The sequence below is a fragment of the Anolis sagrei genome, chromosome 1, assembly GCF_037176765.1.
Source record: "Anolis sagrei isolate rAnoSag1 chromosome 1, rAnoSag1.mat, whole genome shotgun sequence".
Lineage (NCBI taxonomy): Eukaryota > Metazoa > Chordata > Lepidosauria > Squamata > Dactyloidae > Anolis > Anolis sagrei.
In genome coordinates this window covers 332468620-332492625 of record NC_090021.1, presented here as the reverse complement: position 1 = coordinate 332492625, position 24006 = coordinate 332468620, and the positions used below count along the sequence as shown (strand labels likewise).

Here is a 24006-nt window from a genome sequence, read left to right as displayed (position 1 = left end):
TTTTTAACGTGTATGCAGAACACATCATGCGATGTGCGGGGCTTGATGAATGCAAGCCTGGGGTGAAAATTGCTGGAAGAAACATCAACAACCTCAGATATGCAGAGGACATCACTCTGATGGCCGAAAGTGAGGAGGAGCTGAGGAGCCTTCTAATCAAGGTGAAAGAAGAAAGCGCAAAAGTCGGGTTGCAGCTAAACATAAAAAAAACCAAGATTATGGCAACAAGAATGATTGACAACTGGAAAATAGAGGGAGAAAATGTGGAGGCCGTGACAGACTTTGTATTTCTAGGCGCAAAGATGACTGCAGATGCAGACTGTGGCCAGGAAATCAGAAGACGCTTACTTCTTGGGAGGAGAGCAATGTCCAGTCTCGATAAAATAGTAAAGAGTAGAGACATCAGACTGGCAACAAAGATCCATTGCCTAGTCAAAGCCATGGTATTCCCTGTAGTCACCTACGGATGTGAGAGCTGGACCTTAGGGAAGGCTGAGCGAAGGAAGAGAGATGCTTTTGAACTGTGGTGTTGGAGGAAAGTTCTGAGAGTGCCTTGGACTGCTAGAAGATCCAACCAGTCCATCCTTCAGGAAATAAAGCCTGACTGCTCATTGGAGGGAAGGAGACTAAAGACCAAGTTGAAGTACTTTGGCCACATCATGAGGAGACAGCAAAGCCTAGAGAAGACAATTATGCTGGGGAAAGTGGAAGGTAAAAGGAAGAGGGGCCGACCAAGGGCAAGATGGATGGGTGGCATCCTTGAAGTGACTGGACTGACCTTGAAGGAGCTGGGGGTGGTGAACAACAACATTCTGGGTTATATAGCTGTGTGGAAGGGCCTTTAAGCCTCTTCCACATAGCTGACTAAAATCCCACATTATCAACTGGGATATAGGGCAGTGTGGACTCAGATCACCCAGGGCCCTTCCACACAGCCTTATAACCCAGAATATCAAGACAGGAAAACCCACATTTTCTGCTTTGAACTGGGTTATCTGAGTCCACACTGCCATATATTCCAGTTCAAAGCAGAAAATGTTAGATTTTATTTGGCCTTGTGGAAGAGGGCTCAGGCTACATTGCCAAATAACCAAGTTCAAAGCAAGTAATCTGGATTTTATAAAGCAGTGTAGAAGGGACCCTAGTCGTAGGGCACATCTGCACTGTAGAATTAATGCAGTTTGACATCACTTTTAAGTGCCAAGGCTTAATGCCATAGAATGCTAGGAGTTTTAGTTTGGTGAGGCACCAGTATTTGGTAAACAAGGCTAAAGATCAAGGGTCTGGAGAACAAGCCCTATGAGGAGTGGCCTAAAGAGCTGGGCATGTTTATCCTGAAGAAGAGAAGGCTGAGAGGAGATTTGATAGCCATGTATAAATATGTGAGAGGAAGCCACAGGGAGGAGGGAGCAAGCTTGTTTTCTGCTTCCTTGGAGACTAGGATGCAATGGAACAATGGCTTCAAACTACAAGAAAGGAGATTCCATCTGAACATGAGGAAGAACTTCCTGACTGTGAGAGCCTTTCCTCATGTTCAGATGGAATCTCCTTAATATTACACTATACAACACAATTTTTGTTCCTAGGTTATAAATGTTATTTCCTAATTGGTTCTATCGTAAAAATATGAAAAAAGTGTATTGAATTGCAAAAACAATAGTTTTTGTGGGACGTGCTGCAGCACATTTTGCTCTAGTTTTTCAATAATGTCTCAGAAAGTCTCAACCAATTCAACATAGTTTGTGACAGCCACTGAAACAAAGTTTCTGGAGTAGAACAACTACTTTCAAAGTGAGTACCATATGATTAAATAAGAAATAACACTTTTAAACCAGGAACAGAAACTTTTTGAAACTTCAATGGTTTTGATTCATAGACCTAATAGTGGGTTTGAAAGCAGCCTACGTGTTAAATGTCTTCTTGGTTTGGTCATGTTTTGACCCAAATGAAAAGCTTGCAATGTAACCACCTCTTTTGGTTCCGCCATTTACAGAGATACTCACCTGGTGCTTCTTTTGGCTTCTCGGTATTTAACTTAATGAACGCCATCATGGGCAGCGGGATCCTTGGATTGGCATATGCTATGGCCAAGACAGGAATCATCGGGTTTAGGTATGTTTTTTGGTCTCAGTTACACTGTTTATTACCCAGAGAAACTCTGTGCTTAATACAGTTCGTCCACAAAAATGTATACACTGTTAACATTTTAAATTACATTTCCCCCAAAAAACATCCTAATAGTAGAAAAGCATTATGAAATTACAATGGGAACTTAATTACACTAATACTTGTGTCAGGAATGTGTATTTTTCTTAATGTATAATTTGAAATACATGTATATTTTAAAAACAGGATTGGGGAATAATGAGAAACATTAGCACATTGGAGAGAGTTTTGTGATCATTTTTTTACTTTAAAAAAGGGCTCTCTATTAAAGTACAGTGTTATTGCGGATGTTTTGTTCCTGACCACCCGCAATAAGCGAAGTTCCGTGAAATAGGGACGAGGAAGAGGAAAGGAGGGGGAGCCAGGCTCTGGGCCTTAGCCTGGGGCTTGTCTCTGGGCTGGGCCTTGGCCCGGCCCTCTTCGATGGTGGAGGTCTCCTCCTCCCCGCCACCTCTGCTGCTCCCTGCTCCTTTCTCGGAGAGAGCCATGCCGAGGCTCTTCCTCCTCCTCGGAGGCCCCTTGGGCGCCGTTGACGCCACTTCCAGAGTGGGCTGAGGCCTGGTCTTCTGCGCTCCGCAGTGGTGTCAATGGCGCCCAACTTAAAACAAGAAATAGTTTTCTAAGATCTACAGAGACACTTGCTGGAACACCTCAGCAAGTGAGAGTCCAAAAGTGGCAGGCTCAAACCCAGAACCTCAATCAATGGCTGATACCAAATGAGAGACTCCCCCTGGGCACAAAGAAAACCGGGCGACTTGGAAGGTGCTGAACAGACTGTGTTCTGGCACCACAAGATGCAGAGCCAACCATAAGAAATGGGACTACAAAGTCGAATCCACGACATGCCAGTGTGGAGAAGAGCAAACCACAGACCACCTACTGCAATGCAACCTGAGCCCTGCCACATGCACAATGGAGGACCTGTATTGTCGAAGGCTTTCATGGCTGGAATCACTGGGTTGTTGTAGGTTTTTTCAGGCTATATGGCCATGTTCTAGAGACATTCTCTCCTGACGTTTCGCCTGCATCTATGGCAAAACATCCGGAGAGAATGCCTCTAGAACATGGCCATATAGCCCGAAAAAACTTACAACAACCCAATGATCTTCTTGCAGCAACACCAGAGTCACTCCAGGTGGCCAGCTACTGGTCAAAGGACATTTAATAGAATACCAAGTCTGCAAATTTTGTGTTTTGTTTGTTTGTTTGTCTGTTTTTAATGCAACACAACTGGTCTGGTTCACTCCTGACATGATAAATAAATAAACGGGCCTCTGAGAAAGAGGAGGAGAAGGGAGGAGCCTTGCCGCGGCCCGCTTTGGCGGCGGCCTCCTTCTTGCCGCCTCCACTGCTCCCAGCTCCTTCCTCGGAGGCTCCCAGGCAGGAACAAGCTACACCTAAAAACTGTCAGGCCATCAAATGCTAATCAAGGTGGCCAATTGAAACATTCACACCTAGCTCCAACAGACAAGAGTTCTTTCTCCCACCCTGGACATTATTCCACAGATATATAAACCCAATTTTCATAGTTTCCAACAGACCTCACAACCTCTGAGGATGCCTGCCATAGATGCAGGCGAAACGTCAGGAAAGAATGCTTCTAGAACATGGCCATATGGCCTGAAAAACCTACAACAATGCAGTGACCGGTTTTGATTAGTGGCAGCGATACCCAGCAGACATTTCGAGATCCGGTCATCTGTGTTAAACTCTGCCTGCAAAATGCTCCAAATTCAATCCTCCTTCTCTTGGATTCTGGTTACTAAAACTTCAAAGGAAAAGATCTGTTGAAATGTTAAAATACGTTGTTTAGTTATACCCATGCGTTACTGTTAGTCTGCGTTGAGGAAATTTATGTTTTGATGTTTTCATGACTCATTCTATTGCATTAGTGATTCACACTGATAATGTTTAGTTTTAACAGTTGGAAACAGATCCTGGGATTACAAGTAAATCATCCAGTTTGCTTTTGCTTTGTTCACAGGAAGAAAGAAGATCAAATAGCTGGCTGGCGTTTACCAGAGCTTACATTTTGACCATTGTCAAAGGCCATTATTTTTCTGATGTTCTGCATGTGTATCATGACGGGATCTAATTTTATCATATGGGAAATGTTGTAGAAAAGTAGAACATGGGAAACACTGAATAATCTTCCATGGTGTGAATCATATTTTGCCAGTATAGACTTTCAAATGAGGAAATATGTCTTGTGATTTGTTTGTTGGAAAACCCAACTTTCAGTTCTCCATTTCTCCAGAGAATTTCATACAAAATATGGCTCTGACCCTTTGTCTTTTCCTTCCCAGTGTGTTGCTGCTGCTTGTCGCCATTCTTGCATCTTACTCCATATTCCTGTTGCTTACTATGTGCATTCACACTGGTAAGTAAAAGCAGCTTAAACTTCTAAAGTAGAGATTTCCAAACATTTCCTGTTGGTGACACCCTTTTTGGACATGAGTCATTTTACGACACGGTAATTCAGTTTTACTAGCAAACTGGAGGTTCAACCAACTCCTTTTATAACAATTGCAAACACATACATAAATTGTAATAGCTAAATATATGGAGGCACCACATATCTCATGAAAGCCTTTCATTTATATTTTGAAAAAATATATGATTTATAATAGGGGTCCTCAAACTTTTTAAACAGAGAGCAAGGTCACAATCCCTCAAACTGTTGGAGGGCCAGATTATAATTTGAAAAAAAAAAATGAATGAAGTCCAATGCACACGGCACATCTCTTATTTGTAGTGCAAAAAACAGCTAAAACAATACAGTAATTAAACAATTTTAACAAATATAAACTTATTAGTATTTCAATGGGAAGTGTGGGCCTGCTTTTGGCTCATGAGATAGGATTGTTGTTGCTATTGCGTGCTTTCAAGTCATTTCAGACTTAGGTTGACCTGAGAGAAGGCCAAGTAAATGACCTTGGAGGGCCATATCCAGCCCCCGGGCCTTAGTTTGAGGACCCCTGATTTATAATATAGATTTCCAAGTTCAATCCAGTTCAATGCAGATGATCTGGATTTTATATGGCAGTGTAGAAGGGGCCTAAGAGGGCATTTGGAGATAATCCATGTCCATGTTTAAGGTTACACTTTGCAGGGGAAAATTAGTAGAGCTAGACTATTTTTATTAGCTCTGGAATATTTTCATGCACCAGTCATATTTTGACCTGTTCTCTAATGTGTTCAAGTAGTTATATTCTAAGATTATGTGTAAGCTGTGTGGAAATAACAGTTACAATATATAGGAATTTATTCGTTCCCCCAACATAACTTTATGGTAGCTTCTGACAGGAATGTACTGAAGACTTTATTCTGTCGCACGCTGGGCCTGTAAAGAATTTCCTTTAGAACAGGACGTGCAACCTTTGCCCAGTGGGAAGCCAGGGGGCCCAAAGAGAAGTTCTCAGAGGTTTTCCAACACAAATGATCTTTAGATGGCTTGTGAAGTATAACAAAGTCTTTTATTAATGAATAATCAAACAGAAACTTCTCTTGTCATCAGAAAGTTAAACAAATGATTCCAGGCTTATATGCAACTGGTAGTTTCCTAAATTTGCCAACGAAGGACAGGCAACTGTCTTCAATAACTTCTTCTTTACTTTAAAGGAAACTTTCCTTTTTAACTTCTCCCAGGCTGACTGTAATCTAACCCTTTCTGAAGTGGGCTCCACTACCGGGTCGAACTGCGTCTTGAAACACCAAGTGGACCTACCAGTAAAGGCTTAGATGTTCTCCAGCTGGAGTTCTTTGGTCTTTAGGGCTGTTTCCCTGGAAAGTCTTTGGAAAGTCTTAAGACTGTTGTCCCCCAGAAATTCTTAAGAGTTGAAGCTTTTGTACAGGGGAAGCTTGCACATGTCCTGTACATTAGCTTTCCTTGCTGAGACTAACTAAAAAATGGCTCCCTTCGCCGTATTGTATTGCATTTAATAATCCTGTTATCAAAATGCCTTCTGTTCCTGCCAAGTACATCTCCTAGTATTCCTAGGATTGGGAAGAATTGCAATTCAGCAGCACCTGGGTAGCTGTGCCATTCCCACTCCTACCTTCACGCATGATGTGAACGAGGGTCTTCTTACTTCTTCACTTTTTCTTTGTTTTGCATGCTTTTGCCTTAGAGACAGGAGAGAAAGAGGAACTCTTGAGTCAGCATTGTCTTTGCTTCATAGCTATCTTATGATTGCAACACATGCATACACTTTGGTCTTATGATGATGGTATTTCTAGTATAACTGGACCTGCTCCTATCCTAGTGATGTCCTTTTTGTGATCATTGAGATGCTACATTGAGGAGACAGTGTGAAAATTGGTGCAGTTAGGAAACAGTTGCACAACACTGCCTAGTTTGTGAATTGCAATGTCACACAACTGAATGCACCTTGCAGCTGTGTATGCATAGTACAAAGGGGCACATATGCACCATATGCAACCACAACAACTATATTGGATTGTTAGGTATATTCTGTCCAAATTTGCTGTCAATTCGTCCAGTGGTTTTTGAGTTATGTTAATCCCACAAATGAACATTATATTTTTATCTATATAGATGGAAGGCAGTTTCAGCAAGGGTTTGTTTGGTGCACCTTCCTCTTGGCAAGTTTCTCCCTTTCACCCTCCATTTGTACATCTTTACAATCCACAGCACAGATATGTTTCCCATGCAGGATCTTGGTTCAATTTGCAGTGCATCCTTTTCCCAGTGTTGTTTTATATATATATAATTTTAAAATGTAGTTAGTTGGTTATACAACATATATACAAATTATTGGTTGAAGTTATATTGTAATTTTACCAGTAAATGTTGGAAATTATATGGATCTTTACTTGTAAAAACCAGAAGTTTGGCAAAAAAAAAAACCATGATACCTAACATAAATGCAATGACTGCATATTTTACCTATGACTCTTACATACATCCTGCTTGAGCATCAAAAGAAATGATACGAGTTGCAGCAGGAAATGCTTTCACAGCAGCCAAAAATAATTATAGCTGCCAAGTAAAAATTAGCCAGTCTTCCTTCTTTAGGAAGTGTGAAGACCAGAGTGAAAAGAGGGGGCCAGGAAGACAGTTCCACCTTGTCTCCTGCATTGTGCTAATTATATAATATAATATATTGTATATACATATTATATTCATACTTTCATAATGTAATACAATATAATACGATTTTATAATTATATATTTTATATTACATGTAATATTACGAATAACATTAAAGTATAATGGTATAGTACAATATAGTAATATATAATCCTAATATTGTGCTATGGTAATACTATATTATATTGTATTTAAATATTACTTGTAAGCCACTCTGAGTCCCCTTTGGGGTGAGAAGGGCAGCATATAAATGTCATAAATAAATAACATAATAATAATAATAATAATAATAATAATAATAATAATACTTTATTTGTACCCCGCTACCATCTCCCCAAGGGACTCGGTGTGGCTTACATGAGGCCGAGCCTGAATACAACAATACAAGCAAAACAACAACAATACAAGCAATTAAAATAAAAACATAGACAATAAAATATACATTATCAATAAGACAACACACAATGAAAAACAGTGGGAAAGCCAAATGTAAAGTTAAAATGGAAATATTATTGTCTCTGTGGTTAAACTTACAAAAATTGCTTGTTTAAATTTCATTTATATTTTTGCCTATCTTTTCAATGAAGACAGACAAGTAAAAATAAAAAAAAATGAGTCTCATAATGTTGCACCCCGGTCCTGAAGCCACCGATGACCACAGCCCCCACACAAGAGTCCAGAGTATAAGCCAGGGGTCCTCAAACTTTTTAAACAGAGGGTCCGGTCACAGACCCTCAAACTGTTGGAGGGCCGGATTATAATTTGAGGGAAAAAATGAATGAATTCCTATGCACACTGCACATATCTTATTTGTAGCGCAAAAGATACTTTAAAACAATACAATAATTAAAATGAAGAACAATTTTAACAAATATAAACTTATTAGCATTTCAGTGAGAAGTGTGGGCCTACTTTTGGCTGATGCGATAGGATTGTTGTTGTTGTTATTGTTGTTGTGTGCTTTCAAGTTATTTCAGACTTAGGTTGACCCTGAGCGAGGGCTGGGTAAATGACCTTGGAGGGCCACATCCGGCCCCTGGGCCTTAGTTTGAGGGCCCCTGGTATAAGCAGACAGTTTATTGTTTTTTTTAAAAAAAAACACATAAAAGGTACATGGAAGAAAAGGGTATAAAGAAATAAAGTGTATAACCAAAAGAGTCACCAATAGATGATAACCTAACAGGAAATCAATTGTCTCTTATAAGTCCAAAGGTAACACAGTCCTAGTCCCAAAACCCAAAGGCAGCTTAAATCTACAAGCAGAAGAAAGCCTTAGCAAAACTGAAACAGAAATACAAAACAAGAACCTAGAAAACTTCCAGGATACTTAAATCCAAAACCAAGGTTTGAAACATGAACCCGAGAACTCAGGCCTAGCTTCTAACTTGAATGCTACGTTGCCTGAACTGAAGTCAGAGTGTAAAGAGATAAGAAATCATTGCGTCTGCCACAGATTTTCTGTTTCCCATGAAGCTGTGTTGATCTACGAAACTGGCTATCTGCCCTAATCTGCAAATGTGCTTCCTTGCTTAGGTCTGTATCACCAGGTGCTTTCCCTTGAGAGTTTCCTGTCGACTTGTCCTTGCTCTGACACTTTATCTAGGGAAAATGATCCCAACTCCTATGACTGGCTCAGAGGCAATTACATTCTCAGGGCATGCATCACTATCTGAAGCGGTTTCATTTTCCTGGCCTATATCATTCACTTGACCTGTATCACTATGAATCCCTGGAAGGCCCACAATCCCTTCTAACTCTTAAGTCATCAGTGAACCCATCAGCACCTGGCTGTTGTGACTGTTGCTGGGCTACAACACACATAAAATAGTAGATAGAAACTGATTATCAACAAATACAGAGCATTCGGTGTAATTAGATGTTTCTTATAATTACATATTGGGGATCTTGGGTTGCCATGCATATATTGAAAATTATAGAAAAATATATTTGGTTTTTTAGGAGAATTTTGGCAAAATGTGTTATCTGCTTTCCACATTTGTCTTTTTTATCTCTTTTGTGACATTTTGCAATCCTGAGGTGGAAAATAAAATGGCATTTTGGTATTGAGTCTTATCTGTTTGCATGGGAAATTCATCCTTTTAGTTAGAAAAGAAGTTTCTCTGAACCAGTAAGCTTTGTATACCTTTGAACGTATTGAATATAGCTTATGAAATGCATGCTTTGTGTCCTCATTGAAAACAGTGGATTGTGACTTAAAATCATATATTTAATTTACAATTAATCATTAATTTATCTATGATATAGTATTAATATTTTTCTTAATCCATTTAATCAGCAGTTTTAGGTTTAAAGGGATACTTTGATAGTCCTTTCCCTGCTTGGCAGGGGGAAGGACTAGATGGCCCACGTGGTCTCTTCCAATTCTATAATTCTACTCTAATTATCCCTATCAACATTTCTCGTGTCTGCAATTGAAAATTAGTTCGGTTTTTGAATTAAGAGGCACAGACATTCGATTTATACAGTAACTATTAAATTGAGAAATGTTTGTATCTGTGTATATAAAAATCAATCTACGAAGGTTGAATGAAAAATAATGCCTCCACCTTCATAACTCCTCAATAGATGGCAGTACTGGTATGCGGCAGGTACTGGCTTGTTCAGTAGACTCTCATCCACAGTTCCATTTTGGCTGGAAGCTTTAGCATTTAATAGTTGTGTTGTTAAAGTGCTAAGTATGGAACCCTGCACAGATGGTTGATCAATGCGACTTAAGCAACGTGCAGTCATTGAATTCTTTACAGCAGAAGATGTCACCCCAAAGGAGATTCATCTGAGAATTCAAGATGTTTATGGTGATTTTGTTGATGTGTGTACTGTGCGTCATTGGCCGAGTAAGTTTAAAGAAGTTGAGGTGGGAACATCTGACTTGCGTGAGTTGGGCGTCCTGTGACAGCAACCACCGAGTTTCACAAGCAAAAGCTTGACAGATTGATTCAGGATGATCATCATATCACTCAGAAAGAAATTTCAAGCATAATTGGCATTTCACAAGAATGTGTGGGTCACATTATTGCTTTGCTTGGCTATTGGAAGATCTGTGCACGATGGGTTGTGGAAACAGAGTGTTGACTTCTTCCGTGACGGCTTCAGAAAACTTGTTCATTGTTGGCAGAAATGTATCCAATTGTCTGGTAATTATGAGGAAAAGTGAATCATGGTAGTTAAAGAGCACATTCTAAGGATTATTTCTGAGTTTGATTTATTAAAATATTCCCATCCAAATCCAAGTAACAAAGGTGGAGGCATTCCTTTTCATTCAATCCTCAAATAATAAAATGCATTGCTTATGGAAACAAATATATAACTGAATTATTTCCCTCTTCTGACAGCTGTCACTTCTTATGAAGATCTGGGTCTCTTTGCATTTGGCTCACCTGGGAAGGTAAACGAAATTCATTTATCTTATGAAATAATATTGTTTCCTATCATTCTGTAATCAGGATGAGAGGACTGAAATGGTGAAGAAACAGGAGACATTAAAACATCTATTAAAATAATTGTTGTCTTTTAATTACTTTCTTTCAATCTTCTGAGTCCTTTATTCCACTTTGTGTTGAATATGTGATTTAGATCTGTTTTGAAGTGAATCAGCTGCTTTTCTTGACACAATTTATTGTTTCGCTAGGTTCTGGTGGCCAGTACAATCATTATACAGAATATTGGAGGTAAGAAATATTAATGACAGATAATACTGACTCCTCTTTAGTGCAGTCTTGAAAACATATGCATGTCACTTGTATGGAAAAGGGAATGAGGAGGAGTGATAGTCATTTAGATAATTGATATTGTTATGGTTAATAACACTGTCTACTTTGAGTTTCTGGATATTATGATGATGTTACTGTTCTTAACCTCCTTAGCAGTACTGTGTCATAGATGGTTATCTCTTTACCTGCCTTTGGAAAATCAGTTCATTGTGATGTTTTATTTGTTTACAAAATGATAATGGATTGTTGTCTTTTGCTGCTTCTCACTGTGATTGTAATTTATCATGGCTCCACCTAGCCTCATAATTGCATGTGGTGGATCTCTGCCAGATTGAACCACATACCACCCACTAGACATAACATGCAATCTTGAAAGCTCTGCACTCCAATATGGCTGTCTTGTGCCTCATAGCAATGGACAGAACCAGGGAACTCTGTGGCCCATGACAAAATTATTGTAGTAGCTCTGAGATCCACTGAGATCCTTCAAAGGTCTTGCCCAGTGGTTCTCAACCTGGGTTCCCCAGATGTTTTTGGCCTACAACTCCCAGAAATCCCAGCCAGTTTACCAGCTGTTAGGATTTCTGGGAGTTGAAGGCCAAAAACATCTGGGGACCCTAGGTTGAGAACCACTTCTTGCCACTAATTTCATATCTAACTACAGAGGTGTAGCAAGGTGCTTCTCTGATCTTGCCTTTCCACCCACAAGGAACAGAATAGCCACACAGGGAAGGCTTCTGAGGTTGTATTATAAAACATGGGTGTGTTGGCTCAAAATAAGAATGATCTGTATGCTGATTTGTTTTAGTGAGCCTGATAAAACATCTTGACAATAGCTATAGCCCAAGCATGGGCAACCTTCGGTCCTCCAGGTGTTTTAGACGTCAACTCCCACAATTCCTAACACCCAATAGGAGTTGAAGTCCAAAACATCTGGAGGGCCGAAGTTGTTCGTGCCTTCCATAGCCTATATTGTTTGCTGAGCTGTTATTTGAGTTATGCTAGAAAAACACTACAATATAATGTGTCCAGGAACAACAACCAGATTATTTATTGGTCGTGTAAGGGCAACCAGTCAATTGTATTACATTTCTAACAGAACAAAACAAACAAACAGACAAAATACAAAATTTGCGAGTTTGGTAGTTGATTAAATGTCCTTTGACCTGTATGTGGCCACTTGGAGTGCCTCTGGTGTTGCTGCAAGAAGGTCCTCCATTGTGCATGTGGCAGGACTCAGGTTGCATTGCAGCAGGTGGTCTGTGGTTTGCTCTTCTCCACACTCGCATGTTGTGGATTCCACTCTGTGGCCCTATTTCTTGAGGTTGGCTCTGCATCTCGTGGTGCCAGAGTGCAGTCTGTTCAGTATCTTCCAGATGTTATGGCTACATATAGTACCAGACCATGGAAAACATGATTCTTATCATTTAATGTGCTGACTTCAGATAAGGATTATGATGTATGCCTTAGATATTGCTCATGCTCATTTTGTCGTGGTCTTTGTCTATAGTTCTATAAAATACTTATGCTTGGAATAAGCTTTATCTGTTTTGATCACTTCTGTGAATATGTTGGATTGAAAACAGTGCTGGGACTTGGTAGATATTTTGCGAAAGTTATAGCTTGTTGTCTCCTTGTCTTCCTGTGTAGGAGTTCATTCTAGCTCCATGTTTCACTTGGGAAGTACAGTATGACTGATATTTTAGTCCTACTCAAAAGGAAGAGGGGCAGGACATTTGGCAAAATATACACAGGTGTAAGGGAAACTTATATGTGTGTATGCTGCTAACGGGATGCCAGCCTGTGGATGTTATTGTCCTTAGACCATCTCTTGTTGGTGGTGGTGGGGGTGGGTGGGTGGAGTCTATCTGTTCTAACCTTTCCCATTGCTGTTGTTTGGCCTTTGATTGTGCCTGCACCTGATCTTTCTGGGGATGCTGGACCTGTTAGTGGGGATTCTGGGTCTGCAACTCAGCAGGAGAGCCCTGAAAATGAGAAGTCTTTGTCTGAGGGCCACATTCCTGAAAGGCAGTTCACTAGGAACAGATCTGGTTAGGAACAGATCTGAGCTCAGAGGACGAAAATGGAAGTCCAGGTGGACAGACTAATGAGCAGTTAGATAGGAGATTTACATTCCGTCAACATAGAGCTTCTCAGGAGAGTTTACGATGGTCAAGATGCCTATTAGCCAAGAAGTTCTTATCAGTTTCCCAGGGGAGAAGGCATGTTTTTCTCTCTATATTAGCTAGTCCAGTAGATGGGTCCAGCAGTCCAGGCAATGTTCGTGTTTGACTATTGTCAAGCCAAGGGATTTCTAGTTCCATGTTTCCTTGTGTTTAAGTCTCATGATTCCAAGTTTTGAGGACTGTTCCTGAATCTCCTGTTTTGGATTTATTCTGCTTTTGTATTCTTGGTTTTTGAAGTTACTCCTTTACTTTGATTTATGTGGATTATTCCCAATATTTGGACTTTGGTTTTGTATACTATTTTGCTGAAGTGCTTTTCATATATATTCTTCAATAAACTGCTTTGCCATTTTACATTGGACTGGAGTGTGTGTTAAGTACATTGGTGGTTTCCAGCATTTTGAGGTGCTTATAATGAAAAAGTTGGTACCTGCAAGAAACAACAACAACAACAGAGATCTTATGAACAAGCATCTCAGGTCGAATTATTGCTCCAAAGTGAGATGGTTTTCATTCTTCAATGTGAAGTGAAACCAACCTTGCAAACTAGCCAGGTGGAGGAGGGCATTTTTCCCAAGCAGCAGACTCTTTGGAGTCCACCCAGTCAGCAAATAGATCTGCTGCTCTGTGTTGTCTCTGTTTGGCCAGTGCATGGAACATAATGGGGACAGCGAGTTCCATTTTAAAATGGGGAGCAATGATTAATTTATCTCCTGCAGTTGGAGGAGAAGGGTGCCAGCTGTTCCCTGTATACATCCCAAGGGAGCACGTTAGCATAAATGCGGCTATAGATGCTTCATGGCTATCATGTGAAGTTACTTGTTAGTTTCCACATGCTTTGTGTGAGGAAGATTCTTAATATAAAGTGGAAGGACTCGGACCAAGATCCCAAAATTGTTGAGTAGCGTAATCCTTCCACGATTGTACACATTCCAAGGTATGCTGCCAGTTGTTGCTTTCTTTATACTTGGAACCGGGGCACTCACTTTCATAATCCAATTTGGTGCCCTTCTTTGTACAACAAGCTGTGTTTTGAATTTGCAACAAATGCTTGGTGTTCACTCCAAGGCAGGAGTGTGAACATGTTAATCCTAAAGACGACGGATTATTTATCCATACCAGTTTGAGGGGACGTTACGGAGCAAGAAATGAACTTTTTAATTTCCTTTCCTATTTGACTGGACCTCTAAATAAACATCATTAAACAAGTCGGGGATAAGTGGTGAAGGATCAGACAGACTTGGGACCCTAGTACAAGAGCATGCCGGCAAATGGAAATGTGAGTCTCATTTCCTCCCTCCCCTCCTCTCAGCAGTTCATAACCCATGTGTGTCACTTTTAATAAAAATTCTCCTGGGTAGCCCCAGAGGCCTGGACTATTGCACACAGAGTGTTATAAAACTACTTACTCCATCCCCTGTGATAATCCTGCTTGTCATAATTTGGAGGCATAGCTGCCCAAATTCTCATTTTTACTTAATTCAAAAGCCTGCTTTCATGAGTGGAAAAATATTGTTTCAAGGGTTGGAACAGTACTGATTATTTGGAAACTGCCAAGTCCTTTTGGTATGTGGTGTCATTGGTTCGCCATTTTCCCATGAAAATAATTTTTCTCTTGGAAAATCTAAATATTGCTCCCTGCCCTCCATTCCCAGTAATAAAATTACTGCATGGTTGTGAATACTAAGAACGTAACAAGATTCATGTTAGATTTGCCTGAAAACCTATCCAGCCCAAAGTAAGGCCATCAGGATATGAGGGCAACCACACACTCGTCTCACATTCACTAGCAATAGGCATGCTGGGTTCATCTGCAGAATTAATGCTGTTCGACACCACTATAACTGCAATGGCCCACCACTATGGAATCCAGGCAGTCCTGTCCGCAGGAAATGGGAGGGCAAGGGATCGTTCACATGGAAGCTTGGCTCTCAATGATGGGTCTAGCATAGAATCATAGAGTTGGAAGAAACCTTGTGGGCTATCCAGTCCAACCCCCTGCCAGGAAAATCACATTCAAAGCACCCCCGACAGATGACCATACAGCCTCTGTTTAAAAGCCTTCAAAGAAGGAGCTTCCATCACACTCCGGGGCAGAGAATTCCACTGCTGAACAGCTCTCATAACCAGAAAGTTCTTCCTAATGTTCAGGTGGAATCTCCTTTCTTTCCTGTAGTTTGAAGCCATTGTTCCATTGAGTCCTAGTCTTCAGGGCAGTAGAAAACAACCTTACTCCCTCCTCCCTATGATTTCCCCTGACATATTTATACATGGCCATCATATTTTCTCTCAGCCTTCTCTTCTTCAGGCTAAACATGCCCAGCTCTTTAAGCTGCTCCTCATAGGGCTTGTTCTCCAGACCCTCGATCATTTTAGTCGCCCTCCTCTGGACACATTCCAGCTTGCCAATATCTCCCTTCACTTGAGGTGCCCAGAATTGGACACAGTATTCCAGGTGTGCTCTATCATGTGAATATTTACATGGCAGCCCTTGTTCTCAGGAGGTAAACAGAGTGTAAAGACGTCCCTTACCAATAATGTGACCCCTGAGGATGGGATACCCTCTGCACATTCCCAAGGTAGCCTCGGGAAATGAATGGCAAGGGATGGGGATGCTCCATGGCCGTTCCCAAGGTAGTCCTGTCCTTGGGAAGTAGTACTGTAAGGGTGATAATTCATCCCCTGTCACCTCCTGGCAGGCCTGTAGCGAGGGGGTGGTTTTAAGGGTTCAACCCCCCCCCCCCCGAAATGTTTCAGATTTTTTAAAAAAACCTGGTTTACTCATGAATTTTAACTGGTTAACCAAATCCCCGTGCTTAGTCTCTGAGATGCAAAAAATTAAGAGTCCCTCCAGAACTGCAAGCACTATCTCAAGCAAATATTGACAATTAATTCACACTGTCATTACTTGCAGCAATAGCCAATGTAGTGAAGCAACCAAGTTGGGTGTGTGTGTGTTGAATGCTCTCATTAAGGAGGCCAGACTTGGTGGAGGTGGTTGACAGGGGCAGAGCTGCAGGCTATGGAAGGCTGCTCTGCCCCCTGTTGTGCTCTTTGCTTCAGCTTGAGGTAGGAGGCAGGTTTCAGACCCCCCTCTGCAAAATCTTCAAACCCCCCCCCCCCCCCCCGCAAAATTTTCAACCCCTTCTGAATTTTTTTTCTGGCTAAGGCCCTGCCTCCTGGTATCTTTTATCTAGCTGATATCCCATCCCAGGATGTATCACTTTACTCTGGTGTACATTTGTGATTTTATTGTTCTGTCTTCTGCTTTGCTGAGATCAGGAGCTGTCTGCTGTCTGATTTTGCTCTCATGATTTTGGAAAACTTGGGCACCTTACTACACGGCCCTAGCTCCAAATCTATTTTATGAATAAGTTAAAAAGGTCTGGTTTCAGTTCATATTCCTGAGTTGTGATCTCGCGTCTCACATCTCGCTGTTGCACGAAATGGTCATGTATTCCTGCTTCCTATTTTTTAGCCTACTTTCAGTGCAGAAAGGGACTTTCCCTCTTATCATATGACTGCTAAATTGCAGGATCATATCAAAAGTATCAGAAAATATCTACCAGATCACTCCTCTTAATGTGTTTATTGATATGTCTGAAAACATGGAGGGAAAAGCCAAAGGTGATGTGAATTAAGAGTGATATGTGCTTTTTTCCTTGTGAAAAGTGAATATGTCACCAGACTGAGGTCCTCGCTGCTCTTGCCACCCCATCTGCTGGTCACTTGGTGTAGAGCTGCATCCACTATATTTTCAGACAGAGTTGAAGCTGGAGGGTCTTTTCTCCCCACTTGAGAAGTCTGTGACAGGGATAGCAAAGGAATAAAACTGTTCAGCAGTAAGAATCCTCCCCTTGAGAAGGGGAAAGAGTCTTGACATTATTTGCAGTACGTTTATGTTGAATTTTGTTCACAAGTCTGTGTCTGATGTAACTTTTAAAATTTCTTTTGCGAGACAGTGAATATATTTAATTTCCTTCACCACATAGAATTCTGCATTCATTCTACTGCAGTCCAGAAAGTAACTCCTGTATTTTGCTCAAATCCGATCTTCTAATTTTGTTTTGCTAATTCAACCTGCTGTCTCTGGATAAAAGGTAAAGGTTGTCCCCTGACATTAAGTCCAGTCATGTCTGACTCTGGGGTGTGGTGCTCATCTCCATTTCTAAGCCAAAGAGCCGGCGTTGTCCGTAGACACCTCCAAGGTCATGTGGCCGGCATGACTGCATGGAGTGCCGTTACCTTCCCGTCTCTGGATATTTTGGGCAAATAGACAATGTTTTCCATTTTATATACAGTAGAGTCTTGCTTACGCAACCTTCACTCATTCAACATTCTGTATTATCCAATGCCTCCTGCCCAGATCCACAGCTGTTTCAATACATTGTGATGTTTTGATACTAAATTAGTAAATACAGTAATTACTACATAACATTACTGTGTATTAAACTGCTTTTTCTATTGATTTGTTGTAAAACATGATGTTTTGGTGCTTAATTTGTAAAATCATGACGTAATTTAACGTTTAATAGGCTTTTCCTTAATCCCTCTTTATTATCCAACATTTTCACTTATCCAACGTTCTGCCGGCCTGCTTATGTTGGATAAGCAAGACTCTACTGTATTAATTACTTACTTACTTAGGCAATCCCTCGTTGTCCGTGTAAGATTGTCTTCCAAGATCGATGTACTGGCAGTGGGTCCGTAGGTGACTGTGGAGCCCTATTCTTGATCTGCATGTTCTCCCACAGTGAGGGCATTGGTTTCGAGGTGGAAGGCGGTTCCAGTCGGGGTTGGCTTGATACCTCTTCCTCTTGGCACGTTTCTTTCTTTCGCCCTCCATTCATGCCTCTTCAAATTCTGCAGCACTGCTGGTGACAGCTGACTTCCAGCTAGAGCTCTCAAGGGCCAGGGCTTCCCAGTTCTCAGTGTCTATGCCAGAGTTTTTAAGGTTGGCTTTGAGACCATCTTTAAATCTCTTTTCCTGCCTGCCAACATTCCGTTTTCCGTTCTTGAGTTCAGAGTAAAGCAACTGCTTTGGAAGATGGTGGTCGGGCATCCGGACAACGTGGCTGGTCCAGCAGAGTTGATGGCGGAGGACCATTGCTTCAGTGCTGGCGGTCTTTGCTTCTTTCGGCACGATGACATTTGTCCGCTTGTCTTCCCAAGAGATTTGCAAGATTTTCCGGAGGCAACACTGATGGAATCGTTCCAGGAGTTGTATGTGATGTCTGTAGACAGTCCACGACTCGCAGGTGTATAGCAGGGTTGGGAGGACAATAGCTTTATAAACAAGCACCTTGGTATCCCTGCGGATGTCCTGGTCCTCAAAAACACTCTGTGTCATTCGGAAAAATGCTGCACTCGCAGAGCTCAGACAGTGTTGTGTTTCAGTGTCAATGTTGACTTTTGTGGCAAGGTGGCTGCCAAGGTAGCGGAAATGGTTAACATTTTATAATGTTACTGTATTAATATCACTTCGGGGAACCTAGAAAATGCTTAGAGAGAACTGGTCCTGTGGATACAGGGGTCATATTGTATAAGAACCTTGGTGTTTGCATGTATATGGATTATGCTTATACTAACCCCTCTTCTCTGCATCTTCTTCTCACTTTTCTCTCTTACTCCTTACACCTGTTGCCCAATGACTCACTAGCTCCCACTCATGAAATCGAGGTGAATTTTTCTCAAGGGTCATACTTACACAATTGTTTCTGTAGCTGTTTTTATATGTAGCATTGACCCAGCAGAATTCTGGCCTGTATCTTTAAGGTATATTTAAAGGTCAAGGATAGGTTTGAATCATTGCAAAAGGTGGCATGAAACAAAGCCTACATATATCAGTGACTCCTTGTGAAAACAGGGAAGTCATTTGAGTGTGATGTGTTTGAAAATGGCTAATCCGAGGAATTATAACGGCAAATGCTGTGAAGAAAGCCAGAGATAGGGCCTCTTCTATACATACTTTGCAAACACTTTAGGAATAAACAGACACCTACATTGGACGCCAACTTTGTCATTTCCTGCCACGGGACATCCATGTCTTGGTAAAGATCTGCCTACATTAATCTTTTAAGTGACTTCTGTATTTGCCACAAGTGTGGATTGTTTACAAAGAGATTTAGAGTAATTGGAGCGCACACCCCATTCAGAAGCTTATGTTTAGCCTAAAAGCTAATTACTCTTATTATTTCAAATTGAGTATTTCCAGCCTGACTATAATTGAAGACAGTTTTTCCATAGGCAATCATAGCTGAACAATTTGGGCGCACTGATTTCATTCATTTATTTAATATAATTTATAGCCTGTCATTCTCTCAGCACAGGACCAAATGCATTGAGATCATTGTTTTAATAACTTAGAAAATAGTCCAGAAAAATAAAAAGATTACTTAGTGAAAGTATTTATATCCCAACAAATATCAAAAGATAATGGGAGGCATAAAATAAAATAAAAAATCATGTGGACAACTGAAGATTTAAAACAGTAAGGATAATTTAAGCATTTGGTTAGAGCCCCCCGGGTTGTTGGTTTTTGTGTGTGTGTGTGTCAGGAGTGACCTGAGAAACTGCAAGTCGCTTCTGGTGTGAGAGAATTGGCAGTCTGCAAGGACATTGCCCAGGGGACGCCAGGATGATTTTTTGATGTTTTATCATCCTTATGGGAGGCTTCTCTCATGTCCCCGCATGAGGAGCTGGAGCTGATAGAGGGAGCTCATCCGCCTCTCCCCGGATTCGAACCTGCGACCTGTCAGTCTTCAGTCCTGCCGGCAAAGGGGTTTTAACCCACTGCGCCACCGGGGGCTCGGAGCCCCTGGTGTTGCAGTGTGTCAAACTGCTGAGCTGCTGAACTTGCTGACCAAAAGGTCACAGGTTCGAATCCCGGGAGCAGCGTGAACTCCCGCTGTTAGCCCCAGCTTCTGACAACCTAGTAGTTTGAAAACATGTAAATGTGAGTAGATCAATAGGTACTGCTCTGGCAGGAAGGTAATGGCGCTCCATGCAGTCATGCTGGCCACATAACCTTGGAGGTGTCTGTGGACAACGCTGGCTCTTCGGCTTAGAAATGGAGATGAGCACCTACCTTTAGAGGTAGACAAGTTTAGACTTAAAGTCAGGGGAAAAACTTTATCTTTGACTTACGTGCCTGTGTATGTTTATTTTTTTAAATGATATAATAATGAAAAGTTTTAAGAGTTTTAAACCATGCATACATTCAACTTGGTGCCAGAACAAAGCCATTATTAGCACCAGAAGAGAAGGTATTAGTGGCATTTTCAGTGTGAAATCTACTGGTGACTATCCAGCCCATATTATAAATGAACCAGTGACTTCCATTCCAAATGAATGACCGTGCATTGTTGTAGTTACCTGTTATAGGTTGGGTATACCTTATCCAAAATGCTTGAGACTGAGAAGTGTTTTGTGATTTTTTTTTGAATACCTGTTCAGTTTTTGCATATTTGAACATAATCTCTACAGTGCGGATAGCTAAACTCTCCCAATAGTTAATACAGTGCAGCCTATATCTATGCGAGAAGATCCAACCAGTCCATCCTCCAGGAAATAAAGCCCGACTGCTCATTGGAGGGAAGGATACTAGAGACAAAGCTGAAGTACTTTGGCCACATCATGAGGAGACAGCAAAGCCTAGAGAAGACAATTATGCCAGGGAAGAGGGGCCGACCAAGAGCAAGATGGATGGATGGCTGGCATCCTTGAAGTGACCAGACTGACCTTGAAGGAGCTGGGGGTGGTGACAGCCAACAGGGAGCTCTGGCATGGGCTGGTCCATGAGGTCACGAAGAGTCGGAGACGACTGAACGAATGAACAACAACAACATACCTATTTAACTGCATCTGACAAAATATGCCCTCTAGGCATTTCCTAAGTCCTCCAGCACGAATCATAAAATTATAAAGTCAGAAGAGACCTTGTGGGCCATCTAGTTCAACCCCCTGCTAAGAAGCAGGAAAATCACATTCAAAGCACCCTCAACAGATGACCATCCAGCCTCTGTTTAAAAGCCTTCAAAGAAGGAGCCTCGACCATGCTCTGAGGCAGAGAATTCCTCTACTGAACAGCTCTCACTGTTAGGAAGTTCTTCCTCATGTTCAGGTAGAATCTCCTTTCCTGTAGTTTGAAGCCATTGTTCCACATCCTAGTCTTCAGGGCAGCAGTAAACAAGCCTCCTCCCTATGACTTCCCCTCACATTTTGATATATGGCCCTCATCATGTCTCCTCTCAGCCTTCTCTTTTGCATGCTAACATGCCCAGCTCTTTAAGCCGCTCCTGATAGGGCTTGTTCTCCAGACTCTTGATCACTATAGTTGCCCTCCAGACCCTTGATCATTTTAGTCGCCCTCCAGCTCATCGATATCTCCCTTCAACCGTGGTGCCCAGAATTGGACACCGTGTTCCAGATGTGGTCTAAGCTAGGCAGAATAGAGGGGTAGCATGACTTCCCTGGATCTAGGCACTAGACTCCTATTTATGCAGGTCAAAATCCCATTGGCTTTTTTAGCCGCCGCATGACATTGTTGGCTCATGTTTAACTTGTCCATGAGGGTTTCAAGATCTTTTCCATACATACTGCTGTTGAGCCGGGCATCTATGGTATGCTTTCTTCCTTTCCACATGGTTTCATGTTTTCAAATTCTTGAATTATATCGCATTGTAAATTATGATATACCTGCCTTAGCTGTAAACATACATGGGCATGTCCTACAAATGCTGTCTTGCCCCTGAAACTATCAGTACCAACATGTGAGTCCTGTCAAAATTGGGTCTGACACAGAGTTGCACCTATGTCATTAGGCAGGTGGGCTTTAGAGTCCTTGATAGCATTATAGCTAACAATTAACAGTTGTAAGGGTTAATTTGTATTCATGGCTTTGTTAGATTTGTTTTGCATTAGCTTGGTAATTTGGAGCTGGGACTAACCTGATCTCATAGTTGTGCAAGGATGGGTCGTATTTGCTCTGTTTGATTTTCTCTGCTGGTGTGTACACTATATAACTCTTGGGAGTCTGTTAGTTTCACCTAGAGATGCTCAGGGACTCCCCATTGTAATCATTAAAGGGAATTAGATTGCCAGCCAGGCATAGCCTGTTACAGTAAGTTGTAGCAGAACCAAGTGTGTGTGTGGAAGAAAAACCTTATGATGGTAATTATTATGTGCAGATGATAATGTAGGTCTACCAGCAATCTTGGGCCACACCCGATAGGGTATAACTGTATGGGTTTTTGGAATACACTTCTTGAGAGCTTTTTGTGCTCAAAGGCTCTGCTCTGAGGAGTAGGTTGGAGAGAAGTTGTTATGTTGCTCTAAAGGAGGCTATTGTGGAATAGCTTTTTGCTCAAGGTTTATGTTTTGTTTTCTCATTTGACTGAGGATGAAGATGCCTTATTTTGTGTTACTTATGAAAACTGTGTAAGTTTCTTGTACTGTTTGTTTTTTTGTATGCAACTGCAGGTTTGTATTTCATTTCTGCTATTAAGAGTAAAGATTTTTCTCTTCATTTTTCCTCTTGTCTTTGTGTCTTGTGCATGGGACGTGGCTAAGATCCGCTTGCTGCACAACATAGCCTACATAGAATAAGTTGTTTCGGGACCCATCTCTACCATTAACTGTGTGGGGATGCTGGACTCCTCCAATGAATGGACTGGAATGCTTCTCTACTGTGCACCATCTGCTGCATCATTTACTCCCAATAAAGCTTATCTTGTAGCATGTATATATGTAATTATTCAGCACTGAACAAAGTCTTGGAGGCTACACCCAGTGCCAGAACAGAACAAGCAGCTGCAGTAGAGACCTTTCCTCTCATTGGGAGGAAAGAACAAGTTACTCCACAGCTGGGATGAGGAACCTTGGCCGTGAGACTGAATCTGGCCTCCTGGGATATCCTCCTGCTCCCCTCATGACACCATTGTTTGGTAGCTTCATAGATATTGTGCTTTCCCTCCCACTCTAAAAGGCTGAAATGCCTCTCCCAAGGCTTAATTACTATCCAAAAGAGCTTTCATCTAAATCAGGCTAATATTCGTGATCCTATCCCTTTGCTTTGGCTCTTGGCAACTGTGGGAATTTCACCTTTTCTGAAGTTGAATGTTCCCCATGAGCTGAAAAAAAATGGGTTTCCACCCTTGGCAGTATCTGGTCAAAAACCAATGCAGAAGTTCGGTAGTTTTTGGATAATTCTGTCAAATGGCAGGATTGCATCGAAATATTTTTATGGTGCCTGTCCATAAATTTGATTTTACTTTAGGAGTGCTGCTCAGGAAATGTCCTCTTGTATATCTGAGGTTGCTCTAGTTTGGAGTATGCAAGGCAGACTATATTGACATATCCATCTCTGTCGCCCATAAGGAATTGTGCTGTCATGCGCTGGGCCTGTGAAAGAGTCTGTTAGACAGGACGTGTTTTCTGAATGCCCAACGGGATGCCGGGGGTGCCTCGGCTGAGAGGCCCTTTGGATTTCCCCACATAAAGTTCTTTTAAAGACTTAGAAAGTTTTTATTGTTGCTTAAATCTTCAATAAATCAAACAAATACTTCAAGGCTTTGAATCAACTGGTGGCTTGCTTAAATCTTGTCCACAAGGGACAGGCAACTTTCTTCATAAACTGTTTCTTCCTTCTACAAGGGAAATCCTTGACCCCTACTTGGGCAATCTAACTTAAGCTCTGCTGGCGTGGGCCCCTACACCCGGTCCAAATTGTGTTATGACTGTTGCAAGTGGTCCTTACCAGAGTCCTTTAGTAGATTTCCAAGAGGAAAGAAGGCTTTCAATTCCAAGCGAA

General features: G+C 41.4%; 1 protein-coding gene across 1 annotated transcript in view; it reads left to right on the top strand.

The window, feature by feature from the left end:
* The window catches only part of SLC38A6 (solute carrier family 38 member 6), an 81798-nt gene that overhangs the window by 1728 nt on the left and 56064 nt on the right, over positions 1-24006 (top strand). Inside the window, exons 2-5 of the mRNA XM_067463055.1 lie at positions 1994-2112; positions 4473-4546; positions 10633-10685; positions 10929-10968. Coding sequence (XP_067319156.1) covers positions 1994-2112; positions 4473-4546; positions 10633-10685; positions 10929-10968 — 286 coding nt within the window. The remainder of the gene's footprint in view (positions 1-1993; positions 2113-4472; positions 4547-10632; positions 10686-10928; positions 10969-24006) is intronic.